The sequence below is a fragment of the Melanerpes formicivorus genome, unplaced genomic scaffold (assembly GCF_026170545.1).
Source record: "Melanerpes formicivorus ecotype bairdi unplaced genomic scaffold, bMelFor1.0.p_v2 SCAF_9, whole genome shotgun sequence".
NCBI classification, from domain to species: Eukaryota; Metazoa; Chordata; class Aves; order Piciformes; family Picidae; genus Melanerpes; species Melanerpes formicivorus.
The window spans coordinates 2,627,477-2,652,709 of record NW_027142361.1 but is presented as its reverse complement, the minus strand read 5'-3'; the positions used below and the strand labels follow the sequence as shown (position 1 = coordinate 2,652,709).

Here is a 25,233-nt window from a genome sequence, read left to right as displayed (position 1 = left end):
TTATGCTCACATGGACTCATATATCTTCAAATTCTTTTACTGTGGGTTCAGCTTCACTAGGTTCAGGAACTGGGAGTCCTCAGGATGAATCTTACCAGTCAAAAACAAGACAAAGAATGCCCAGGCACTATGTTTACGTTATTTCTGTGTACCTCATCCCAGTTCCACATTACATCTACTTCTTATTTGAATTTGAGCTCAGTCAAGTTTCCTACTCAGCCACAATGGTTTTATGACATATTTGCTTGACCTGCATATGAGTGGACCTAATCTACAACATAATCCTATGACAATGAGGCAGGAGTATATAAAAAAGGCTCTGAAGCTAATCATTTGATAGTGTGGTTTTGCTACAAAGCTCCTGTTCTGGAATCTACTGACTATAGAATAGAATAAACCAGGTTGGAAGAGACCTTCAAGATCATCGCATCCAACCCATCAACCAATCCAACCCACCCAAACAACTAAACCATAGCACCAAGCACCCTATCAAGTCTCTTCCTGAACACCTCCAATGATGGTGACTCCACCATCTCCTCAGGCAGCCCATTCCAATGGGCAATCACTCTCTCTGTATAGAACTTCTTCCTAACATCCAACCTAAACCTCCCCTGGAGCAGCCTGAGACTGTGTCCTCTTGTTCTGGTACTGGCTGCCTGGCAAATAATCTGGATATCATAGGAAATAATTATTTTACTTTTTGGCACTGTACTCAATTTTGGCTGTCACATCTGCAGAAAGACAGAACGAATCTGAAGAGAACCCAGAGAAAGAATGATAGAGCAGATCAGAACATTTGGTAAATTTGCAGAAAAGCTCTTTTAGGGTCATCTGTTTGGAAGCGTTTTCTGCAGATGAAGCACTACAGTGGGTTATCTCACAAACTGTAGAACTCCTCTCCTTTGATTTTATGTGAAAAAGGCCTCTCAACTTTCTAGGAATTTTTCAATAGAGACCCTCCCATCCCATCCTCAAGATGTTTAATGATAAAAAAAAAATTCTAAAAAAATGAATGTTTTGTTTCTTTTCCAGTGTCTTCCATGTTTTTAAGGGATTTTTTTGTTATTGTGAACTTCCACCATTGTGGTTTTGTTTTGGTTTTTTGGGGGGGCTGTTTGGTTTGGTATTTTTCCACAATTGTTATTTTTGGTGCAAAAAAAAGCAACTTTAAGCATTCTTGAAAGGGAACCAGAGGAGACAGCCTGTCATCCCTGCTCTATCGCATGCCTCACTGATGGTGTCACTTGAATAGCACTATAAACCAACTCTGGAGTGCTAATGTGGTGAAGGCATGACTCTGTTCCCTTCTTTTCCTGTTTCTCAGAGGCAGTAAGCAAAAAGTACCAGATTTTCTCCAGGATTAAGTGTTCTGGAGAAGGATGTATGGAAGGTTCTCTGTGTCCTATCCTGACACATCACTGACAGTACAGGAACATTCAGGCATCAGTTAATCTACTTGTTTACATTAGTATTACCAACTAAATATCATCAAGTGGTGAATATTTCCAGAAAATAGTGTTAAAAAGTAAGTATGAAATTTCCCAATATTTAAATAACAGACATATGGAAATTCTGTTGTTTCAATAAGATTTTTATAATTGTCAATATTTCTTTTGAATTAGGCCGCTCATATCTTGGATCAGGTTCTCACTTGTGCTTGGATCAACTGTGTTCATATTATCTGAGCTGTTATCTAGCTAGCCAGCAACCAGGCAACCTCTAAACCTGTTTCCTTTAATGCTTTGTGCATTGTTTTGTCCATGCGTAAAAGTTATATCAGGCCAACACTGCTGATTCTGCATTTCCAATTTTACACTGCCTTTTTAAATCCCTAGAAATATAACTGACAGTATGCTTGTTCTTTTCCTTTGCACAGTTTGGTGATGAGCTCGAAAATAGCTAAATCTTGTTTCATAGTTTCATAGTTTCATTCAGGGTTGGAAGGGACCACAAGGATCATCTAGTTCCAACCCCCCTGCCATGGGCAGGGACACCCCACACTAGATCAGGCTGGACAGAGCCTCATCCAGCCTGCTCTTAAACACCCCCAGGGACGGGGCCTCGACCACCTCCCTGGACAGTATCACAGTATCACAGTATCACTTAGGTTGGAAAGGACCTCGAGGATCATCGAGTCCAACCTGACACCGCAGACCCCATGACTAGACCATGGCACCAAGTGCCACGTCCAATCTCCCCTTGAACGCCTCCAGGGTCGATGACTCAACCACCTCCCTGGGCAACCCATTCCAATGCCGAATGACTCGCTCGGTGAAGAACTTCCTCCTCACCTCGAGTCTGAACCTCCCCTGGCGCAGCTTGAGACCGTGTCCCCTTGTTCTGGTGCTGGTTGCCTGGGAGAAGAGGCCAACCCCCTCCTGGCTACAACCACCCTTCAGGTAGTTGTAGAGGGCAATAAGGTCACCCCTGAGCCTCCTCTTCTCCAGGCTAAACAATCCCAGCTCCCTCAGCCTCTCCTCATAGGGCTTGTGTTCAAGGCCTCTCACCAGCCTTGTTGCCCTTCTCTGGACAACCCATTCCAGGGTCCCACCACTCTCATGGTGAAGAACCTCCTCCTCACATCCAGCCTGAATCTCCCCACCTCCAGCTTCATTCCATTCCCCCTAGTCCTATCACTACCTGATATCCTGAGAAGTCCTTCCCCAGCCTTCCTGTAGGCCCCCTTCAGATACTGGAAGGCGACAATTAGGTCTCCTCGGAGCCTTCTCTTCTGCAGACTGTACAGCCCCAACTCCTTCAGTCTGTCCTCATAGGAGAGGTGCTCCAGCCCTCTGATCATCCTCGTGGCCCTTCTCTGGACACGTTCCAGCACCTCCACATCCCTCTTGTAATAGGGGCTCCAGAACTGGACACAGTACTCCAGGTGGGGTCTCACCAGGGCTGAGTAGAGGGGGAGGATCACCTCCCTCGACCTGCTAGCCACACTTCTCCTGATGCAGCCCAGGATCTGATTGGCTTTGCGGGCTGCAAGTGCACACTGAGAGCTCATGTTGAGCTTTTTGTCCACCAGCACCCCCAAGTCTCTCTCCTCAGGGCTACCCTCCAGCCAGTCACTGCCCAGCCTGTATTTGTGCCTGGGATTGCCTCGACCCAGATGCAGGACCCTGCACTTGCTCTTATTGAACTTCATGAGGTTGGCCTGTGCCCACCTCTCCAGCCTGTCAAGGTCCCTCTGGATGGCCTCCCTTCCCTCCAGCGTGTCTGCTGCACCACACAGCTTGGTGTCATCAGCAAACTTGCTGAGGGTGCACTCAATGCCACTGTCCATGTCCCCCACAAAGATGTTGAATAAGACAGGTCCCAGGACTGATCCCTGAGGGACTCCACTTGTCACTGGCCTCCACTGGGACATGGACCCATTGACAGCCACTCTTTGGGTGCGGCCATCAAGCCAGTTCCTTATCCATCTAGTGGTCCACCAATCAAACCCATGTGTCACCAGTTTGGAGACCAGGATGTGGTGTGGGACAGTGTCGAAGGCTTTGCTCAGGTCCAGGTAAACGACATCAGTTGCTCGCCCCTCATCTATTAATTTTGTCACCTGCTCATAGAAGGCCACCAGGTTGGTCAGGCAGGATTTGCCCTTGGCAAAGCCATGCTGACTGTTCCCAATCACCTCTTCACTATTCTTTTGAGCGAGTAGTGACTCCAGGAGGATCTGTTCCATGATCTTTCCAGGCACAGAGGTGAGACTGACTGGCCTGTAGTTCCCTGGTTCCTCCTTCTTGCCCTTTTTGAGGATGGGGGCAATGTTTCCCCTTTTCCAGTCTGTGGGGACTTCACCAGACTGCCAGGACTTTTGAAATATAATAGAGAGGGGTTTAGCAACCTCCTCTGCCAGTTCTCTCAGTACCCGTGGGTGTATCCCGTCGGGTCCCATGGACTTGAACACTTTCAGGTTCTTCAGATGATCACGAACCTGATCTGCACTTACAATGGGCAGTTCTTCCTCCCCGTCCCTGGCTTTGACTTCCATAACATCAGGAGTGTGGCTAGAGGCCCTTGCAGTGAAGACTGAGGTAAAGAAGTTAAGTACCTCAGCCTTTTCCTCATCACATGTGACCATGTCACCATTTTCCTTTCTGAGGGGGCCCACACCTTCCCTAGTCTTCTTCTTCCCATTAATATACCTGTAAAAGTTGTTAGTATTCCCTTTAATCTCCCTGGCTAGATTCAACTCAAACTCTGCTTTGGCTTTCCTAACCAGGACTCTTGCTGCTCGGGCAGCTTCCTTGTTCTCACTTGTGCTTGGATCTACTGTGTTCATATTATCTGAGCTGTTATCTAGCTAGCCAGCAACCAGGCAACCTCTAAACCTGTTTCCTTTAATGCTTTGTGCATTGTTTTGTCCATGCGTAAAAGTTATATCAGGCCAACACTGTTGATTCTGCATTTCCAATTTTACACTGCCTTTTTAAATCCCTAGAAATATAACTGACAGTATGCTTGTTCTTTTCCTTTGCACAGTTTGGTGATGAGCTCGAAAATAGCTAAATCTTGTCTGATCTAGCAATACTTCTAAACAATTTATTGTTGTTATTTTCTTTCTGTAGATTATAATACAAGCGAGCAAAAGCAAGCCTGTAAGAAACATGAACTTTATGTGAGCTTCCGAGACTTAGGATGGCAGATATGAAAGTCATAAATGGTGTTTCCTATCAGTTCAAATTGGGACAATTTGTTTTACAGCATCCCGTTATTTACAGTCTGTTTTCTTCATGGTAATTGGCATTTTACTGATGAGAGACAAATTCTTTAAATGCATTTTGTAACAAATCCATGTCACTGACAATTTACCTTTTTTGGCTGCTATTCTCTCAAAGAGTTTGCATGCACTAATGGCTTTAAGATCTGGATTAGTTCACATAAAGATAAATCTGAACTGCTACTCAAGATATTAATAGATCTGTGGTAAACAAAACCAAAATCCCCACAGCAAGCAATGGAACATTTGAATTTTCCGTGGTTCAGTGCAGACTATAACAGGTCAGAGAGATTTCACTGGAGTAGGATCTGTAGGGAACTAGAGCTTGGATCACTGTTCTGTGGTCTTTATAACACCATGCTAAGTTTATATAATTTCTGGGAAAGACTTATCCTGCTATACAGCCTCATTGCTCTGTCTGATACTTTGTAGTATATTTATCCTCACAGTAGCCCAAAGACTCAGTCAGAGACTGTTTTCCCAAGTCTGTAGAGCATAATAACCCTGTACACAGCTGTGGTGGGTGGAAGGGCAAGGCCAAGAAACCTCCTCCCTTCCCCCTTGTAAAGTAAAAGGGAAAAAAAATTGAAGGGAAGGGAAAAAAAAAACTCGCAAGCTGAATTAGCAAAGCAGTGGAGCTATATTTACAAAGCAATGTAGGATTTGCAGGGGGAATATTTACAAATTTACAATATCTACAATATATACAAAGATATACAACAGAGTAACACAGAAATGAGAGTAAACCCCTCGGCAGAGAGGGGGTTCCCCACCTCCTCTTTCCCCTCTTTCCCCCCTTTCCCCAGATTAGGTTAGAAGAGAGAGAGAGCGAAAGAAAGAAGTTAAAAGCAGTTTTGTGTTAATTGGAAAAGAGTTAATATACAGGCCTGGTATCTTGTTTTCAAGGCCGAGGCCTTGGCAGAAAGCCCAGCACAGAGTTAGCTGCAGAGCTGCTGCACCATGGAAAGGCGGAAGCAAGACTGAAGATAAGGTGCCGGAGTGCCCAGTATAGTCCCAGCTCAGAAGGTGCTTCCTCCCACTCGTCCAATGAAATTAGTTTAGACTATTCCTTCCGTTTACCAACTTCCGTCCACCATATTCCCTTTCTTAAGGGGGCAACGTCAACCGGCCACAGTCCACCCCTTCTAAACAATTTCATTGGCTGTTCATACTGTCCATCCAATCCAAAACTATATTTACAGTTCGTGAGTAAAGTTCATAGTCCATTCCGGCTATGCTCAGATGAAGATGATTCAAAAGTCCAAGAAAATCAGAAAATGAGAAAAATGGAAAACAGTTCATTTCTTCACTGACGAAGCGAAGAAAAGGGAAACAGGGATTCTCAGGGTCTCTTAGTTTCATAGTTTCATAGTTTCATAGTTTCATTCAGGGTTGGAAGGGACCACAAGGATCATCTAGTTCCAACCCCCCTGCCATGGGCAGGGACACCCCACACTAGATCAGGCTGGACAGAGCCTCATCCAGCCTGCTCTTAAACACCCCCAGGGACGGGGCCTCGACCACCTCCCTGGACAACCCATTCCAGGGTTTCACCACTCTCATGGTGAAGAACCTCCTCCTCACATCCAGCCTGAATCTCCCCACCTCCAGCTTCATTCCATTCCCCCTAGTCCTATCACTACCTGATATCCTGAGAAGTCCTTCCCCAGCCTTTCTGTAGGCCCCCTTCAGATACTGGAAGGCGACAATTAGGTCACCTCGGAGCCTTCTCTTCTGCAGACTGAACAGCCCCAGCTCCTTCAGTCTGTCCTCATAGGAGAGGTGCTCCAGCCCTCTGATCATCCTCGTGGCCCTTCTCTGGACACGTTCCAGCACCTCCACATCCCTCTTGTAATAGGGGCTCCAGAACTGGACACAGTACTCCAGGTGGGGTCGCACCAGGGCTGAGTAGAGGGGGAGGATCACCTCCCTCGACCTGCTAGCCACACTTCTCCTGATGCAGCCCAGGATCTGATTGGCTTTGCGGGCTGCAAGTGCACACTGAGAGCTCATGTTGAGCTTTTTGTCCACCAGCACCCCCAAGTCTCTCTCCTCAGGGCTATCCTCCAGCCAGTCACTGCCTAGCCTGTATTTGTGCCTGGGATTGCCTCGACCCAGATGCAGGACCCTGCACTTGCTCTTATTGAACTTCATGAGGTTGGCCTGTGCCCACCTCTCCAGCCTGTCAAGGTCCCTCTGGATGGCCTCCCTTCCCTCCAGCGTGTCTGCTGCACCACACAGCTTGGTGTCATCAGCAAACTTGCTGAGGGTGCACTCAATGCCACTGTCCATGTCCCCCACAAAGATGTTGAATAAGATAGGTCTCAGGACTGATCCCTGAGGGACTCCGCTTGTCACTGGCCTCCACTGGGACATGGACCCATTGACAGCCACTCTTTGGGTGCGGCCATCAAGCCAGTTCCTTATCCATCTAGTGGTCCACCAATCAAACCCATGTGTCACCAGTTTGGAGACCAGGATGTGGTGCGGGACAGTGTCGAAGGCTTTGCTCAGGTCCAGGTAAATGACATCAGTTGCTCGCCCCTCATCTATTAATTTTGTCACCTGCTCATAGAAGGCCACCAGGTTGGTCAGGCAGGATTTGCCCTTGGCAAAGCCATGCTGACTGTTCCCAATCACCTCTTCACTATTCTTTTGAGCGAGTAGTGACTCCAGGAGGATCTGTTCCATGATCTTTCCAGGCACAGAGGTGAGACTGACTGGCCTGTAGTTCCCTGGTTCCTCCTTCTTGCCCTTTTTGAAGATGACTCAGGGCTCTCAGGGATCTCAGGGTTCGTGCACCGTAGATTCCTCATTGATTCTTCCTTTGGACGCGATGTAGCTGTACAACAGTTCGAAATTAACTTCTTTCAGCTAAAGTTAAATTTCTTTGTGGAATACATTGAATTTCACCATTCTCTTGCATTACCCAGTAAGTGTGACCCGGACCTTCAGCTGAAACCACCCCTCGGACAGGTTTAGCCTCTCCTGAGGGTGAAAATACCCAAACAGTTTTACCTAACAGGTTCTTTTCTCTAACAACAGGAACTCTATCACCTTCTACTTTCCGTAGCAAATCTGAATGTGCAGGTCCAGCTCTGTTCACTGAACCTCTACTATTTACCAGCCAGGTTGCTTGTGCTAAATGTTTTTCCCAGTTTTTCAAAGATCCACCTCCCATGGCTTTGAGAGTGGTCTTCAACAAACCGTTGTAGCGTTCAATCTTCCCTGAAGCTGGTGCATAGTAGGGAATGTGGAATATCCACTCAATACCGTGCTCTTTTGCCCAGTTCTTTACAAGGTTGTTCTTGAAATGAGTTCCGTTGTCTGACTCAATCCTCTCTGGAGTTCCATGTCTCCATAGGATCTGTCTCTCCAGACCAAGAATGGTGTTGCGTGCAGTTGCATGTGGAACTGGATAAGTTTCCAACCATCCAGTGTTTGCCTCTACCATAGTAAGCACGTATTGCTTACCAGAACGAGAACGTGGTAGAGTGATGTAGTCAATCTGCCAAGCTTCACCATACTTGTACTTGGACCATCTGTCACCATACCACAAGGGCTTGAGTCGTTTTGCCTGCTTAATAGCAGCACAAATGTCACAGTCATGGATGACTTGCGTGATAGCATCCATGGAAATGTCTATGGATCTGTCACGAGCCCATTGGTATGTTGCATCTCTGCCCTGATGTCCTGACGAATCGTGAGCCCACCGAGCTAAGAATATCTCACCTCGGTGTTTCCAGTCGAGATCAAGATTAGAGTCCATGTCTACTTGAGAAACTCTTGCAGCTAGATCTGCCTGATGGTTGTGTTGCTGTTCCTCAGTAGCTTTGCTCTTAGGAATGTGAGCATCGATGTGTCTCACTTTCACTGGAATTCTCTCGATTCGATCAGCAATGTCCTGCCACAGGTTGGCTGCCCAAATGGGTTTTCCTTTCCTCTGCCAACCACTCTTCTTCCAGTTCTTTAGCCAACCCCATAGAGCATTGGCTACCATCCATGAGTCGGTGTAGAGATAAAGCTTTGGCCATCTCTCACGTTCAGCCACGTCGAGAGCTAGCTGGACAGCTTTTACCTCTGCGAACTGACTGGATTCTCCTTCTCCGTCTTTCGCCTCTGCAACTCGGCGTGTTGGACTCCACACTGCAGACTTCCACCTTCGCTTGTTCCCAACAAGACGACAGGAACCGTCTGTGAACAAAGCATATTTCTTTTCATCATCAGAAAGGTCATTATAAGGAGGAGCTTCCTCAGCACGAGTTACTTTCTTCTCTGGAGGTTTAGCACAGTTGATGCCTTCAGGCCAACTTGAGATCACCTCCACTAGACCAGGTCTTTCAAGATTTCCCATTCGAGCTCTCTGTGTTATCAGAGCCATCCACTTAGACCAGGTTGAGTCTGTGGCATGATGTGGTGTGGATCCTTTGCCTTTGAACATCCAATTCAAAACTGGTAATCTGGGAGCTAGAAGAAGTTGTGATTCAGTTCCAATCACTTCAGAAGATGCTTTCACTCCTTCATAGGCAGCTAAGATTTCTTTCTCTGTTGGAGTATAATTAGCCTCTGAACCTCTGTAACCTCGACTCCAGAAACCAAGAGGTCGTCCACGTATCTCACCTGGAGCTTTTTGCCACAAGCACCAGGTTGGACCATTGTCACTTGCAGCCGTGTACAAAATGTTCTTAATGTCTGGACCATCTCGGACAGGTCCCAGACCCATTGCTTGAATTACCTCTTGCTTTATTTGGTCAAAGGCTGCTTGTTGTTCAGGTCCCCAGTGGAAATGGTTTCTCTTTCGAGTCACATCATACAGAGGTTTCACAATCTGACTGTATCCAGGAATGTGCAGTCTCCAAAATCCCACTATCCCCAAGAAACATAGGGTCTCTTGCTTGTTTGTGGGACTTGCCATGGTAGAGACTCTATTTACCACATCCACTGGAATGTGTCGACGTCCATCCTGCCATCGCACTCCCAGAAATTGAATTTCTGTGGTAGGTCCTTTCACTTTGTCTCGTTTGATGGCAAAACCTGCATCCAGAAGAATGTCAATGATTTTGTTACCTCTCTCGAAGACTTCCTCAGCAGTTTTGCCCCAGACGATGATGTCATCGATGAACTGGATGTGTTCTGGAGCACCTCCTTTCTCCAGAGCATCATGGATCACTGCATGACAGATGCTTGAGCTGTGGATCCAGCCCATTGGCAGCCTGTTGAAAGTGTACTGGATTCCTCTCCAGGTGAAAGCAAACTGAGGCCTGCATTCCTCTGCTATGGGAATAGAGAAAAATGCATTAGCAATGTCTATGGTAGCATACCATTTGGCCTCTTTGGATTCCAGCTCATACTGTAGCTCCATCATGTCTGGTACTGCTGCACTCATAGGTGGTGTTACTTCATTCAGGGCTCGGTAGTCTACCGTCAGACGCCAGTCTCCATTCTGCTTCCGCACAGGCCACACTGCACTGTTGAAAGGTGAATGAGTTTTACTGACGACTTTCTGACTCTCCAACTGACGAATCAGATTCTGAATGGGCAACAAAGAGTCACGGTTGGTTCTGTATTGTCTGTGATGCACAGTCTGAGAAGCAACCGGCAATTTAATGTCCTGTATCTTATGTTGTCCCACAACTGCAGATTCATCAGAAAGTTCAGGTCTGGCAGATAGCTTCAATTTTTGTCCATCAATTTCTATAGAAGCTACTCCAAAAGCCCATTTGTAACCTCTAGGGTCTTTGAAATGCCCTTCTCTCAGAAAATCAATTCCCAAAATACAAGGTGCGTCAGGTCCGGTCACAACTGTATGCTTTCTCCATTGTTTACCAGTTAAACTTATATTAACCTCTACCTTACTTAACTCTTGAGATCCACCAGTGACTCCCAGAATAGTTATGGGCTCTGATCCCTGATAATTTGATGGTATTATGGTGCACTGAGCTCCTGTGTCAACCAAGGCCCTGTACTTCTGAAATTGTGAAGTGCCAGGCCACTGGATGTACACATCCCAATAGATTCTATTATCTCTGTTATCCCTCTCCTCCCCCTGGCGGGAGGCAGGGCACCCCTAGTTATGGGGAACATGCGCACATGTGCATTGCACATATTGTGCAGGGTTATAACTTTGCATGTTATGACTGGAGCCACTGTTGGAGCCATAAGAGTTGTTCTGGGGAACTGTGGAAGTAACAGCTACCCTTCTGGTATTGTTACCTTGGGTTCTGCCACTTTGCAATTCCCTCAGTCTCCTGAAAAGATTAGAAGTTGGTTGGCCATCCCAGCGGTTCATGTTCTCACCAAATTGATCACGCAGAGTTATCCAAATAGTTCTACGTGATTGCCTTGGTGGTCTGTTTTGGAACGACCTGTTTTGGAATGTCCTGTTTTGGAATGACCTCCTTGGAGGACGTGTATTCCTCACAGATGATGCTTGTACCCACCTGGAGGAAGAATTGAAATTATCCCTTTGTGCCAATTGGGATATGGAATTTCTAAATTCATGCTTTAACTCTCTTATGCAATTTTGTATATCACCAGACATAGTCTTAATGGCTGAAACCAAAGAACCACGTGTCATGCTATCCTCCAGTTGTCTCATTTGATCACTGAATTGGCCAACTGTAGGAGAAGCTCCACCATAACTTCTTGACACAATTCTGCTTGCCAGAATGTTTGCATAATTAGAAGGAGCAAGTTTGATGATCTTTTTAGCTAGACCAATACCCACAGGAATGTCATCAGGATTCAGAGTTTCATGTTCACCATAGAGTAGCTCTCTAACAGCAAATTCTCTCAAGCGCTTAATTCCCTCATCTATGGTAGTCCAGGGTTTAGGATTCCATGGGAGATCATCTCGGGAAGGGTATCTCAGGGCAACCGCCATTAAAAGGCGTATCCACAGATTAACCTTACCGAGAGCTTCACCTAGATGTCTATCTATTCCATTGTCCCTTGAGAGAGTTCCTAACTGAGCTGCTGACTTGTCTCCAACTGTTAGAGCTGAAGCACCTGTATCATAACATCTACTAAGCCAAGCTAGAACTGGCTCCTTATCTGCCCTGGTGAAATCTTTACGGACATTTTGCAATTCCTCCCGTGGTGACGAACAGTCTGTAATATCATCTTGATCTTCATCTCCCTGAATTCTTTGCCCGTAAAATCCTGCTGTCATTCTCCTAAGGATCTCTTTAAGCTGAGAACCACCTTTGCCAGCTGCTTTCCTAGCTTCATCTCTATCCTGCTTTGATCTCACTAGGTTAGCTAGATCTTTAAAACAAACCTTCTCTTCCTCCTGAGCAGGATCTTTTAGAGTAGAGGGCCCCTCACCAGGATCAGTCTCCTCCTCTTCTTCTCCATCTTTGCCCTTTCCAGCTCTAGTCTTTAAAGGAGCCACCTTAACTGGAGCTGTGTTTGAATTTACAGCCACCTTAATGGAAGCTGACAGGTCCTGAGATAAATCAGCTGCTGGGGCAGTGACTTCCGGTCCCACCGAGAGAGTGGGTGGAAGTGACGTTGCTCCATTACTGGCCGACGGAGAAGAAGAAGAAGGAGAAGGAGTAGGAAAAGGAGCAGGCACCATGTTGATACCAGCCGATGCCCTTGGCTGCTTGCCAGAATCAGCAAAGTCATTTAGAGCTGCCTTACCAATTAACTTTTTAGCCTTCTTTTTAACTGACACGGGTTCTCCACGGTCCTCGTCACTAGATGACTCTGGGACTGATCCAGAGCCACGGCGTTTTCTTTTTGATCTAGTTTTAATAACAAAACAAGCTCTGGACACCTTTTTCTCCCGACGCCAGGAATACAGAGAATACACATTAGTTATCACCAGCAGCAGAATTATAGACATGAGATAAATCACCTTTGGATCCCAGGCATCACCTAAAGTTACTGTCTCCTCAGGTGGAATCTTAAAACCCTTTATCTCAATTGGGAGAGTGGTGGAGGTAACATTCCTGTATCTCACTGGCCATAATAAATTAATACATTTTCCATACCATAATTTAACTCTATACATAACCCACATATAAATTGTCCGCACCAAATATTTACCCAGGTAATCCAAAATCAAACCCAAACAATATCTGTAAACCAGAGCCCCAAAAATTGAAAAGAATAATCGCTCCACAAACCACAATACCTTCATGTTTGCTAATTCAGCTGGAAAACACTAAATCAATCAGATAATAAATTAAACTAATTATCTGCCCCACGTTGGGCGCCAATAAAAAAAAATGTGGTGGGTGGAAGGGCAAGGCCAAGAAACCTCCTCCCTTCCCCCTTGTAAAGTAAAAGGGAAAAAAAATTGAAGGGAAGGGAAAAAAAAAACTCGCAAGCTGAATTAGCAAAGCAGTGGAGCTATATTTACAAAGCAATGTAGGATTTGCAGGGGGAATATTTACAAATTTACAATATCTACAATATATACAAAGATATACAACAGAGTAACACAGAAATGAGAGTAAACCCCTCGGCAGAGAGGGGGTTCCCCACCTCCTCTTTCCCCTCTTTCCCCCCTTTCCCCAGATTAGGTTAGAAGAGAGAGAGAGCGAAAGAAAGAAGTTAAAAGCAGTTTTGTGTTAATTGGAAAAGAGTTAATATACAGGCCTGGTATCTTGTTTTCAAGGCCGAGGCCTTGGCAGAAAGCCCAGCACAGAGTTAGCTGCAGAGCTGCTGCACCATGGAAAGGCGGAAGCAAGACTGAAGATAAGGTGCCGGAGTGCCCAGTATAGTCCCAGCTCAGAAGGTGCTTCCTCCCACTCGTCCAATGAAATTAGTTTAGACTATTCCTTCCGTTTACCAACTTCCGTCCACCATATTCCCTTTCTTAAGGGGGCAACGTCAACCGGCCACAACAGCCACACAGCAGGCTTGTGGTACTGACCTGAACTCAGTCTGTCGAACAAGTGAACAATTGTCTCTCTTTAGAGCTCAGATTTTTTTTTCAGGTATCAACAGGTTTTTCATTTTTATAAACAGTGAATTCTGATAAACCCTGAGATGTGTGAGACTCTCAGATCAGTCATTCAAAGCAGCCATAGAGAAAATATATTTTTTTTCCCTTTTCTTTAGGAAAAATACTTGGAGAATTCAAAATTTCAGTTGGAAAACCAAAACTACACTGTACAATATCTGATCAGTGAAATGCAGGGTGAAATGAGATTAAAAAAAAGAAACAAAACCCACAAATTAAGTTCTTGATACTCTCTCCTTCCCACAACACTTCCATTACCTTTGTCTGGCAAAAGACGAATTCATCAAACTAAACACATAGCTTTCATTAACATTTTAAAATATTTCCCCTCTTGTGGTCTTTTCCTCTTGCTATGTTGCTAGAAATACTCAAAATGCATGATTCAGTGACATTCCAACGGGTAATGTCAAGCAACCCTCCGTCTCATGCAATAATACAATTAATGGTACTGAGTACCCAGAAGAAAGAGGATTAATTTTAATTACTTTTTTTGAACCCAAGATTTTTGATCTGCAAAGAAAAGTCTTCTGGCAAAGGTATATAGACCCTTTACAGCCTCATTAGTTGGTATTAAGTACAGATTTCTAAACTTAATTTAATCTTCATCTGCATTTTTCATGAACAAAGCAAATACTTTTCTGTTTGTTTATTTGGGGCAAAAGATCTAATTTAGCATGACACATTGTGAAATTAATTGGACAAATATTAGTTTAATATAGTTTTAAATTCTCTGCGGGAAGAAAAAAAAAAAAAAAAAAAAGTGAGTGGGTTCATTTATTCTTGTTTTAGGACTGGATTATTGCACCGGAGGGCTATGCTGCGTTTTACTGCGATGGAGAGTGTTCTTTCCCTCTCAATGCCCACATGAATGCAACAAACCATGCCATTGTTCAGACTCTGGTATGCCTCTGCCTATGTTGTAGATGCCTGTTTTGCAGTTGTGTTTTGGCACAGCAGCTGTCTCTTCCTCTCTATACACTACTATTGAATTTCAATTATTTATGGGTAAATGATGACCCATTTCAAAGATGTGCTTTGATGATTATGCTGGAGAGAGGAAGAACCGTCCAGAGTGGCCTGTGTGGTAGATTTCTCTTTAATTTCTCTTTAATACATGAGAAGATTGTGTCATATTTCCTGGAGAATTGTGTAGACAAGAACCAAAGGGGCCCTCTAGTCTCATTTCCAAGAGCTTTTTTTGCACCTTATTTGAACTGTGTTAACATCTCCATGCTATACCTTCCAGAAATGTTGACACTTGGCCACTCTGTGGACCTCTGTTGTCAGATGTTGGCAGAGATACTTAAAAAGGAATTTAATGTGAAGCTTTGCAAGTAGATGCATTTGCATGTAAGAAGTTGTGTTCAGTCATGCTTGGCTAACATGCAATTTATAAATAAGTGTATTTGGATCTGTTACTCTGCCTGGTACAAGCAAAAGGGGATTTGCAGCCAGTTTTCTGCCTCTGCTAATTTTTATGTTAGTCTTGTGCATCGACTATAGCAGCCAAAAAGATGATCTTAGTTGAAGGGGCTGGCAAGGCCTCCTCTACTCCAGCATCATTCAGCTACAGAAATTAAGACCTTTAGACTATGCCTAAATGTGATGCCATTAGTCCAATATCTGGTCATGATTTTTCACCCATGCCAGCTGAAGAACTGGCTCTGAACAGCATCAGTAAGGATTAAAAAGCAGAGGAATGAGACTTAATACACAAGGAGGGAGTGGGAGTAAAAAATCAGAACAGGAAAGAGTTGCCATAACTTATTAACTTCTAGAAAGGTCAAGATACTTTACTGCAATTAAAGAACCATGAGTTTAAAGTTCCTCCTGATTTAAACTGGTGACAGGGAAGTGTCCTGATCATCACAGTGTGCTGATTAGTCTGTCCAGGGATGTTGAGCTTTTTCTTTGACTTTGACAAAAAATCTGGGCCTGAAAAATCTTTTACCCTCCAGAAATGTGTGTAGCTTACTACCCTCCTGGAAGGACACCCTTCCAAACAAAACCTCTCATAAAACAAAACAACCCCAAAAACACCACCCAGAAACAAAGTTTGATTATTTCAAATTATGCTTGTAAAAATTGTCAAGTATTTCTAGGAGAGGGACATTTTTAAAACCTCAGCAATGTGCTGAGAACTATTCCTTTCCGTTCAACTTCTCATTTACACATCTTCAAAGCCCAGCCATCAATGAAGAATCATTCTTCTATACCAGAATGCAAGTCAGCAAGATTTACAAAAAGATGGGTAAATGTCAGAGGCTGAAAATAAATAGGACTGTGGTAAGGAGTCCAGGTGAAAGTGAACAGCAATTGCCAGTTGGTAAGGAATATAGCAAAGTGCCTAGGAGATGATCAAGAACAGCACATAGGCAGTTCTGACTTGAAAAAGAAACAGGTCAGCAAGCAATAGTTTAACATTGTGTGAACACTGTCCAGAAAAGTTGCCAATATCAGTGAGATTCCCCAAGTTAGAGTTCCCTACTGCAATTATGGACTATTAAATTAGAAGTGGCCCTTTCCAAAAGTGAATAATTTCCCAATGTTAAGAAATTTGTGCAGTTTTTCCTGTTTTATATATTGGATACGTAAATTTCCCCTCCTTTTTATGGCCTTTTTGGAATTGTGTATCTCCCTCTGCATGTACTGTACATGCATTCAGTTGTGCAGCCAAAAATATCATGAAGCTAATTAAATTTTAACTGCACAAAAATTAGATGAGATAACAGTAGTTGAATGCTTTCTGGTTTAAATTATACAAAATTGAGATTTACACAAGGTGTGCACATGGAGATGGCTTGTGGAACAATTATTCATACACCACACCCTAACTCAAATGTAATAATCTCCAAGCCATACTGATTACAACATTCTCAAAAAGCCCACTCTTTGGGTTGGGAAGTGATTGTTCCTTGGTACCCCTCCAAATTTTACTGGCTTTTTTTTTTTCCCCTTTTGCAACAAGAATAGGAGGAATGCTGGGCCAGTGCCTCACTGTCTCTTCTTTTTCTTAGATTGCACTTAGGCAGACAGAAAATAGAGATGTATATAAATACAAGACAGAATGCATGTAATGAATTATCATAGAATTACAGAATCATTGAAGGCTTTGTAAGGGATCTTTGCATGTCACCTGGTCCAACACCCCATGTGTAAGTTTTTTTCCTTCTCTCTCACTTCCTGTCACACTCAGAACAGGTGCTGGACTAGCATTAACCTCCAGGACATACAAGTCAGTGGATCAGTATGTTGAATCATACTGGCTTCCAGGCTCACTCTTGAAAAGGCTGTGGGCATTGCTGTGATGTGGGGCTTGCAGGACCATGTTGCTTCCAGGCAGAGTGGCAGGGGCTGGTGAGCTGGCGAGACCAAGCATTACGGCAGAGCAAACATCTGCCTAGACAAAGCACAGTCATTCTTTTCTCCAGTGTTTGGTATCCATTTGTTAAACTTTTTTTAAATGTGTGTTTAAACTCTTACTAAACTGCTACTTCAGGATTTATTATCACTTATTTCAAAAGACAGTATCACAGTATAACTAAGGTTGGAAGAGACCTCGAGGGTCATCGAATCCAACCTATCAACACAGACCCCATGACTAGACCATGGCACCAAGTGCCACATCCAATCTCCTCTTGAACGCCTCCAGGGACGATGACTCCACCACCTCCCTGGGCAGCCCATTCCAATGACTAATGACTTACTCGGTGAAGAACTTTCTCCTCACCTCGAGTCTAAACCTCCCCTGGCGCAGCTTGAGACTGTGTCCCCTTGTTCTGGTGCTGGTTGCCTGGGAGAAGAGACCAACCCCTTCCTGGCTACAACCACCTTTCAGGTAGTTGTAGAGGGCAATGAGGTCACCCCTGAGCCTCCTCTTCTCCAGGCTAAACAATCCCAGCTCCCTCAGCCTCTCCTCATAGGGCTTATGTTCAAGGCCTCTCACCAGCCTTGTTGCCCTTCTCTGGACACGTTCAAGTGTTTCGATGTCCTTCTTAAACTGAGGGGCCCAGAACTGGACACAGTACTCAAGGTGCGGCCTAACCAAAGCAGAGTACAGGGGCACAATGACCTCGCTGCTCCTGCTGGCCACACTATTCCTAATGCAGGCCAGGATGCCATTGGCCCTCCTGGCCACCTGGGCACACTACCGGCTCATATTCAGGCGGCTGTCGATCAGCACACCCAGGTCCCTCTCTATTTGGGGGCTCTCCAGCCACTTCGACCCCAGCCTGTAGCTCTGCATGGGATTGCCGTAGCCAAAGTGCAGCACTTGGCACTTGGACTTGTTGAATGCCATCCCATTGGACTCTGCCCATCTGTCCAGTCGGTCGAGGTCCCTCTGCAGAGCCTTTCTACCCTCTAACTGACTAACATCTGCCCCCAACTTTGTGTCATCTGCAAACTTGCTGATGACTGACTCGGCCCCCTCATCCAGATCATCAATGAAGATGTTGAAGAGGACAGGGCCCAGCACTGATCCCTGGGGGACGCCACTGGTGACTGGCCGCCAGCTGGATGTGGCATCATTCACCACAACTCTCTGGGCTCGGCCCTCCAGATAGTTCCTAAACCAGCACAGAGCATAGTGGTCCAAGCCTCGAGCTGACAGCTTAGATAGCAGTTTGCTGTGGGGGACGATGTCAAAGGCCTTGCTGAAGTCCAGGTAGACCACATCCACAGGCCTCCCCACATCCACCAGACGGGTCACCTGATCATAGAAGGAGATCAGGTTGGAGAGGCAGGACCTGCCCTTCCTAAATCCATGTTGGCTGGACCTGAGCCCTTGGCCATCCTTCAGGTGCGCAGTTATTGCCGCCAGGATAATCTGCTCCATCACTTTCCCTGGCACTGAGGTCAGGCTGACCGGCCTGTAGTTTCCAGGTTCCTCCATCCGACCCTTCTTGTGGATGGGGACCACGCTGGCCAGTTTCTAGTCATCTGGGACCTCACCGGTGAGCCAGGACTGGAGGAAAATGATGGAGAATGGCCTAGCTAGCACATCTGCCAGCTCTCTCAGCACCCTAGGATGGATCCCATCCGGTCCCATGGACTTGTGAATATCCAAGTGGCTCAGAAGGTCCCGAACTAATTCCTCATGGATTTCTGGGGCATTACACTGCTCCCCAACCCCATCGCCCAGCTCCGGAGGCCACTCGTCCTGAACTCCTGCCTTGCTGTTAAAAATTGAGGCAAAGAAGGTGTTCAGGACCTCAGCTTTCTCCTCATCTTCAGTCACCATGTTCCCCTCCAGGTCGAATAGGGAGTGCAGGTTCTTCCTGCCCTTCTTCTTATTGGTAACAGTTATGTAAAAATTGTTTCCTGGTAGACTGTTCTCTGCTGTCTGGCAAAAGCTCTGGTCTTATATCACTGTAAAACAGATGGCTCTAACTTATTTACAAAGACATAATGCACAAATGAAACCTATTACTGCTGAACTCTTCATTCATCCCTTAATAATCTCTTGCCCTCTTTATTACAACTCACTCTTTTCTGACCTCCCCAGTTTCCAAGTCTTCAGCATGTGTAGAACATTGCATTCAGCCTTCCTTCAAGTACAAAGAACTTTTATTTCCCCCATTTTCAGATATTTCCACAAGATCTTGTTCATTCTGGGATACTGTTCAATGTCTCAGCTGCACTCTAAACTTAAAGTTGCATTCTACCAATCTACCAATGAAATTTGTTTAGACCTGTCTTTTGTTTACAAAACATTCAGCCAGAGTGCCCCAGTACTGTCCTCTTCTTAAAGGCACAGCCTCAAACGGTCACACATAGGCTGAAACCAATTTCAGTATGAGCCTTTGCCTGCGCGACCTTTGCTGTCTGCAACAGACTTTACTCCACTCTGAGACCTTGACCGAGGAAAGCATTTTAGCATATGTTGGGAGCCCCAAGAGACCAGGGACTTGAGCCTGTGCTTCATGTTAAGCACTGTCCTCAGCACAGCTGTTACTAACAATACGTTTAAGTGTTTTCCTGAGCAGCTGCCTGACTCCAACCTTTTTCTAAATTTCATGTGAGACTCAGCTTTCCATCTTGGCTGGCCTTCCTCATTTATCTCTCCATCTGCTATTATTGTATAATTCTACCCATGCAATTGAAATCAGAGCAATGTTCTGGAGGTAAGCTGTGCTTTAAAGTTGCTAACCGAGGAAAATCTGTGACCACAGCACTCTCTGAATTGCAAAGACATGTTTTGCACTGACATTGTCCTTGTACCTCTCTGTTTGATATATGAACTATGTATTTATCTGTCTTTCAGGTTCACTTGATGTTCCCTGATCATGTACCAAAGCCATGCTGTGCACCAACAAAACTGAATGCAATCTCCGTACTCTACTTTGATGACAGTTCCAATGTAATTTTAAAAAAATACAGAAATATGGTGGTGCGTTCATGTGGCTGCCACTAAAATAAAAAATAAGTTAATCTAAAGCACAGGATTTTATTCAGAGTTGTAATAAAGTCAAGATATGAGACTTGCTGATGAAAAGTCAATCCTAAATTTATTCCATTTCATGTCATCTCTCATTTAAATGTACAGTATAATGTATATAGTAGCTTTTATTTATTTAAAAGTATATAATTTCTTTTGTATGAACAAAATTCCAAACCCACTTATTTTATGGGTCACTTCACTATGCAGTAGAAATTCACTAATTTTCCAATTGACCATAATGGAATCCATTTCATTCCACTTCAATATTTTAAAGTACAGTCTTTGTAGAGAAATTTTTAAAGGTAGAAACTCCAGAACTTTTGTAACTGCTTTGTATTGTTAAAGGAACTAAAAATTTGGTCACATTGTTCCAATGAAAACTGTGGTGGGGTATTTACTTAGAGAAAGGCACAGAAAAAAAACTAAACAAAACTGCTTGTCTAAACATATTTTTTCTTTCAGATGTTCTGCTCCATTAGAAAAAGAGAAACGTTGAACAGTGCTTAAGTAAATAAATAGTAGATAGAAAATAGAGGTGAAAAGATTGCACATAATTGTTCTATTTTCTTTAACAAGATGAGTGTAACTGGAGGAGTATGTTACTTCTTGGCTTGTGGGCTGCAGAGTTTGCAAAAGGCTCAAAGCTTTGGGAATTCTGTGCAGACAGACTCTTGCCTCTATCTGTGACTTTCCAAGTTAAGACTAAAAATTTAACTACAACATTCTTACCTCAAACCACATCAGTTTATTATCCACTATATTGCTCCAGTAAACGTTTTAACAATAACAGCACAAGGTAAAATCAAACAAAGAAATCCACGCAAGCCTTCCCATTATATACAGGAGCTACTATACACACAAAATATACAGAAGACAAGGGTATGGAAGGACTTTGCTTTATTTAGCTCCCACTTTTGTATGTGTTTTCAGAGCGTGCAAGGGAAGACACAGGGAATGCAGCAGTTGTTTAATTGAAAATCTTGTCCCTGATGGTGGCTGTTTTCAGGCAAAGATGAAAAATCACCTTTCATAATGAGCCATTGGGTATTTTGCAGTCTTCTTTCAATACATCTGCTTTTCTGTCAAGTGGAGGTTGGTTTAAATCATAAGATGTAAGATGGGATATATTTCCCTTTTTTAGCATTAACTATTGTAATATAGAAAATTCTTAAATCCATACAAATAATAAATTAAATCCTGTGGTTGAGAATTGCACAGTTAATTGCAGATTATCATTCCCACCGCAGCCACCCATATGTTTATTTTGAATCAACCACATTTAATATTTTTGGACACTCCTTTGTTTTAGTGTTATGATAATGGGAAAATAGAAACTCTGTTTTCTCTTTATTACATGGCTAACTATAATATATATGCTTTTATCTTCAATTGCCTTGATTAAAAAGGGTTCATTTAAATAGTTCTCAAAGAGCTGTCAAAATATGAACATAATGCATCCATTTCTCCTTAGATAACCTATTCATGTAAACTCTGACTTCTCTGGTTATTTAAAGCATATATCAGAAAACTCAGATTATTACAGACTGATAAAATCAACATGTGCATATGACTCTGTACATGCGTGTGAATGTGCAACTGGGGCTTTTTTTGTTTGGTTTTGTTTTGTTTTTCAGAAACTAATTTATTTTATTCTGCTATTGGAGTAATAAATAAATAAATGCCTCTTTATGTGTACACTAACTTTTTTCTTTTTTTTTAAATTAAGAGTTCTGATTTCAGTTTTGGGAACTCTTTCCTCTTAATACAATAGTTCAATTTTCCAATTCCATCTCCATTTTATACTGATATTACCTACATATCTATGTTTATGGGCAGTACATGCACGAGGATATGTAGCAAAATTTAGTGTTTTCAACTGAATTACCATTCTGGAGTGAAGTAAATTCCTGGGTTGTCTTCAGGAAGTTAATTCATTTCTGTATAAATTGGGTAAGTGGATATCCTTTTCTGAAATCAGTTTGTTCTAAATGGAATTTGATGGAAATTGAATTTTTGGTACATTAAGTAATATATTTTTAAATAATGGTGTAGCATTTTGAGAATAAGACATTGAAGATTATTATTATATTATTCTTTAAAATATGCTGTTGGAATATATTTCTGTATTTTGAGACACAATAAACTTGAAATACTACTTTCTTCTGTGATTTTGCTTTTGAAATACACGACAATAACTTCATATATTTATATATTCATATATGGCAAATAGTTACAAATTCATTAATGACAGAACAAGAGTGGGAGACACTTGCTGATAGCCAAAAACACACGTTTGGATTGCATTAGGAGTTTTCTGATACAAGATCAAGCTCAAAATCAAATACATATAAAGCTGTCTGGTAGCTGACAACATGGCAATATATCCAATCAACACTCATGTCTTCAAACAAAAAGGATGATCATTCCTTATTCTGTTGTGTTTCTGTCTGAAGGGTTGTCCTGACTGAGGTTCTTTACAACCTCATGAATTGTATTTTTGCAGTGGTCTGTTTAGACTTTTAGGTACATATGCATTTGCGTTGTGTGACTTGGTAGGCAATATAAATGGAGCAATATGAAGAGCTCAGGTACCTCCAGGAATAAGAAACCAGTCCATTATAACTGCACAGGAATGCACAGCTGTTTATTTTGCACACTGGCAGGTACAGGACGATGGAATTGTAGGTAGTCTTTATATTGTGATAGGAGTCAATCTGGGGTGTTATTTTATTAAATGGTATATATGAAATTGCTGTGAGTAACATCTATACTTGGGGAGGTGGTGGAGTCGCCGTCACTGGAGGTGTTCAGGAGGAGACTTGACAGGGTGCTTGGTTACATGGGTTAGTTGATTGGGTGGTGTTGGGTGATAGGTTGGACATGATGATCTTGAAGGTCTCTTCCAACCTGGTTTATTCTATCATTTTTTCTATATACTGTAGAAACTCAAACTGAGACATTCCTTAAGGACAACATAAATTGCTCCTTTGGATTGCAGTTCTGCTGTATTTCCTACAAAGACTACAAAGTAGGTTTAGGACAATGTATCAGTTACAGACCTTGTCTGAGCAACTGTAGTCAATGACAATCCCTGGTACCTTTAAAATAGTGTTACATTGTTGAAAAAATTTTACTGGGATTTTTAACTGGGATGCGAAGCTTGCAGACATTTTTTGTTATCATGATGGGATGTCAGACACTTCCATCTTGGAATATAATTTTCTCTTCCATTTACTTGGAAAAGGTTTGATTGCTGATTGCATCATTTTTCTGGGATTTTTTTTATCAGTTTCTCTTTTGGAACAGCTTCATGGTAAATGACTTTTACTCAAAGATGGTTAAAAAAACTGGTTTGGGTTTGTCCTCCTAAGATTCTGAATTGATTCAGCAATAACCAAAGGTTTCTAATAACCAGGACTTTAAAATGTTGCTCTTTGCAATCTCTACTAACTTTGCTGCTCATACATTCAGCTGTACATAGGGAGAATCTGGCATGTGGTGCCTGAATGACAAACAAGCCACATGTGAATTATATAGCATTATCTTTTACTATCTCATCTGCAGTCACAGAACTGGCAAACTGTGATTTACAATGTGTTGCTCAATTCTTACTCACATGGTTTGAGCAAGAACTTGATTAAAAACAAAAGAAAGCTAAACTAAAAATCTAACAAAAAGCAGCAAGAGGAGGTTTTCTTGCCATCTTAATTCAACTAAATCAGTGCCAAACGTGGTACATGAGGGACTGGGAATCTCATGTGAATTAAATGGGTCTTTTGTATACTGTTTTCCATATATACAACACATGACACAGACACTTTTCCTGACTGCTATATTTCCAACTAAATACTTTCTGTTCTGTTCCTGAATTTTTTTTCTTTCCAGATGGGCACCATCAGTTATTATTAATATGAATTAAGATATTTTCATTGCTTTAGCAGATGTTAATGCTTTACAAAAGAAGTGTGTGTTGTTAGTATTGCTACTTTACAGGTACAGAGAAGTGAAGAGACTTGTTTGGAAGAAGAGCAGATGAGAGGCAGTAGAGCAAAGACAAACAGATCTCCAGGATCCCAGTGCTTTAACCCTTATTCCACACTCCGGTTATGTGATGCATACACTCGACAGCTCTGTCCCTGCAGCTCATAACTTTAATGGATGACTTGCACTTACCAAGTACTTTTCTAGTTTCATGACTGCGGAAATATGGACAGTAATCAGGAAAATTGGAGCACATGCAGGATGCGGACCACATCTTTCCTATGTGAAGGCTATCATATTTTAAAGCTTTGTTGGAAACTGACCAAGATCTCCTTGAAGCAGATCCTGGAGCACCTTTTCAGCACTGTCATAAATCTGCACCAGTAGAGTTGAAGGCAGTGATACATCCCTGACTTTTCTTCCTTACATCTTCCTCCTGCTCAGTGGGAAGTTCAGCAATGTGTTAAGAGTGAGACTGTGTTAAGATCTGTGTACCACAGGATCTCAGAGCAGATGGCTGGAGATATGAAAGAAACACATTTTCTAGGGAACAACTCAGATAATAACGCTGAAGCAGAGATACGGGAGCAGGATTTTCTCTGTGTAACTTGTCCTGGTCACTTCTGGGTCTCTTACTTGGAGCAGAAACCTTTGTAAAAATTAGAAAGATCTTTGATTAAATTGTGAGGAGAAAACTTGGAGGGAGCTTCTTCTGGCATCTCAGCCCCTCAGAAATTCTTTCACAAAGAAGTCCAGGCGCAAACCTGTATCTAACTCAACTGCACAGAGAACAAAAGTTGGACAAAAAATGGTAGAGAAACATGACACATAAACACTTCAAAGCTTTTCAGGCGTGATTACTTTCTTGGTTACTTAGCTGTCTTATATTAACTTGCCACAAGAAAGTGCCTTCCCCTTTACTCGGGCCCCTGGGATTCCTTTTCCAAATTATTTTTTCTCCCTTAACCTCTGCAATGGCTTTTTTCAGCCTTCTCTGCATGTTATCTGCTTTATTATTCAAGACTAATAGCTCCCAACAGGGAATGCTTTTTCATAGACTGCTGTAGGGATGGAACAAAGACAAAACCTGTCAAGTCAGCTACTTGTTTA

The 25,233-nt window shown here is 43.1% G+C and overlaps 1 protein-coding gene across 1 annotated transcript in view; it reads left to right on the top strand.

The window, feature by feature from the left end:
• The window catches only part of BMP5 (bone morphogenetic protein 5), a 105,386-nt gene extending 83,647 nt beyond the window's left edge, over window positions 1-21,739 (top strand). The window contains exons 5-7 of the mRNA XM_068142963.1: window positions 4,575-4,651; window positions 14,490-14,600; window positions 19,966-21,739. Of these exons, the coding sequence (XP_067999064.1) occupies window positions 4,575-4,651; window positions 14,490-14,600; window positions 19,966-20,115 (338 nt within the window). The 3' untranslated portion in view covers window positions 20,116-21,739. The remainder of the gene's footprint in view (window positions 1-4,574; window positions 4,652-14,489; window positions 14,601-19,965) is intronic.
• Window positions 21,740-25,233: the final 3,494 nt, after the last annotated feature.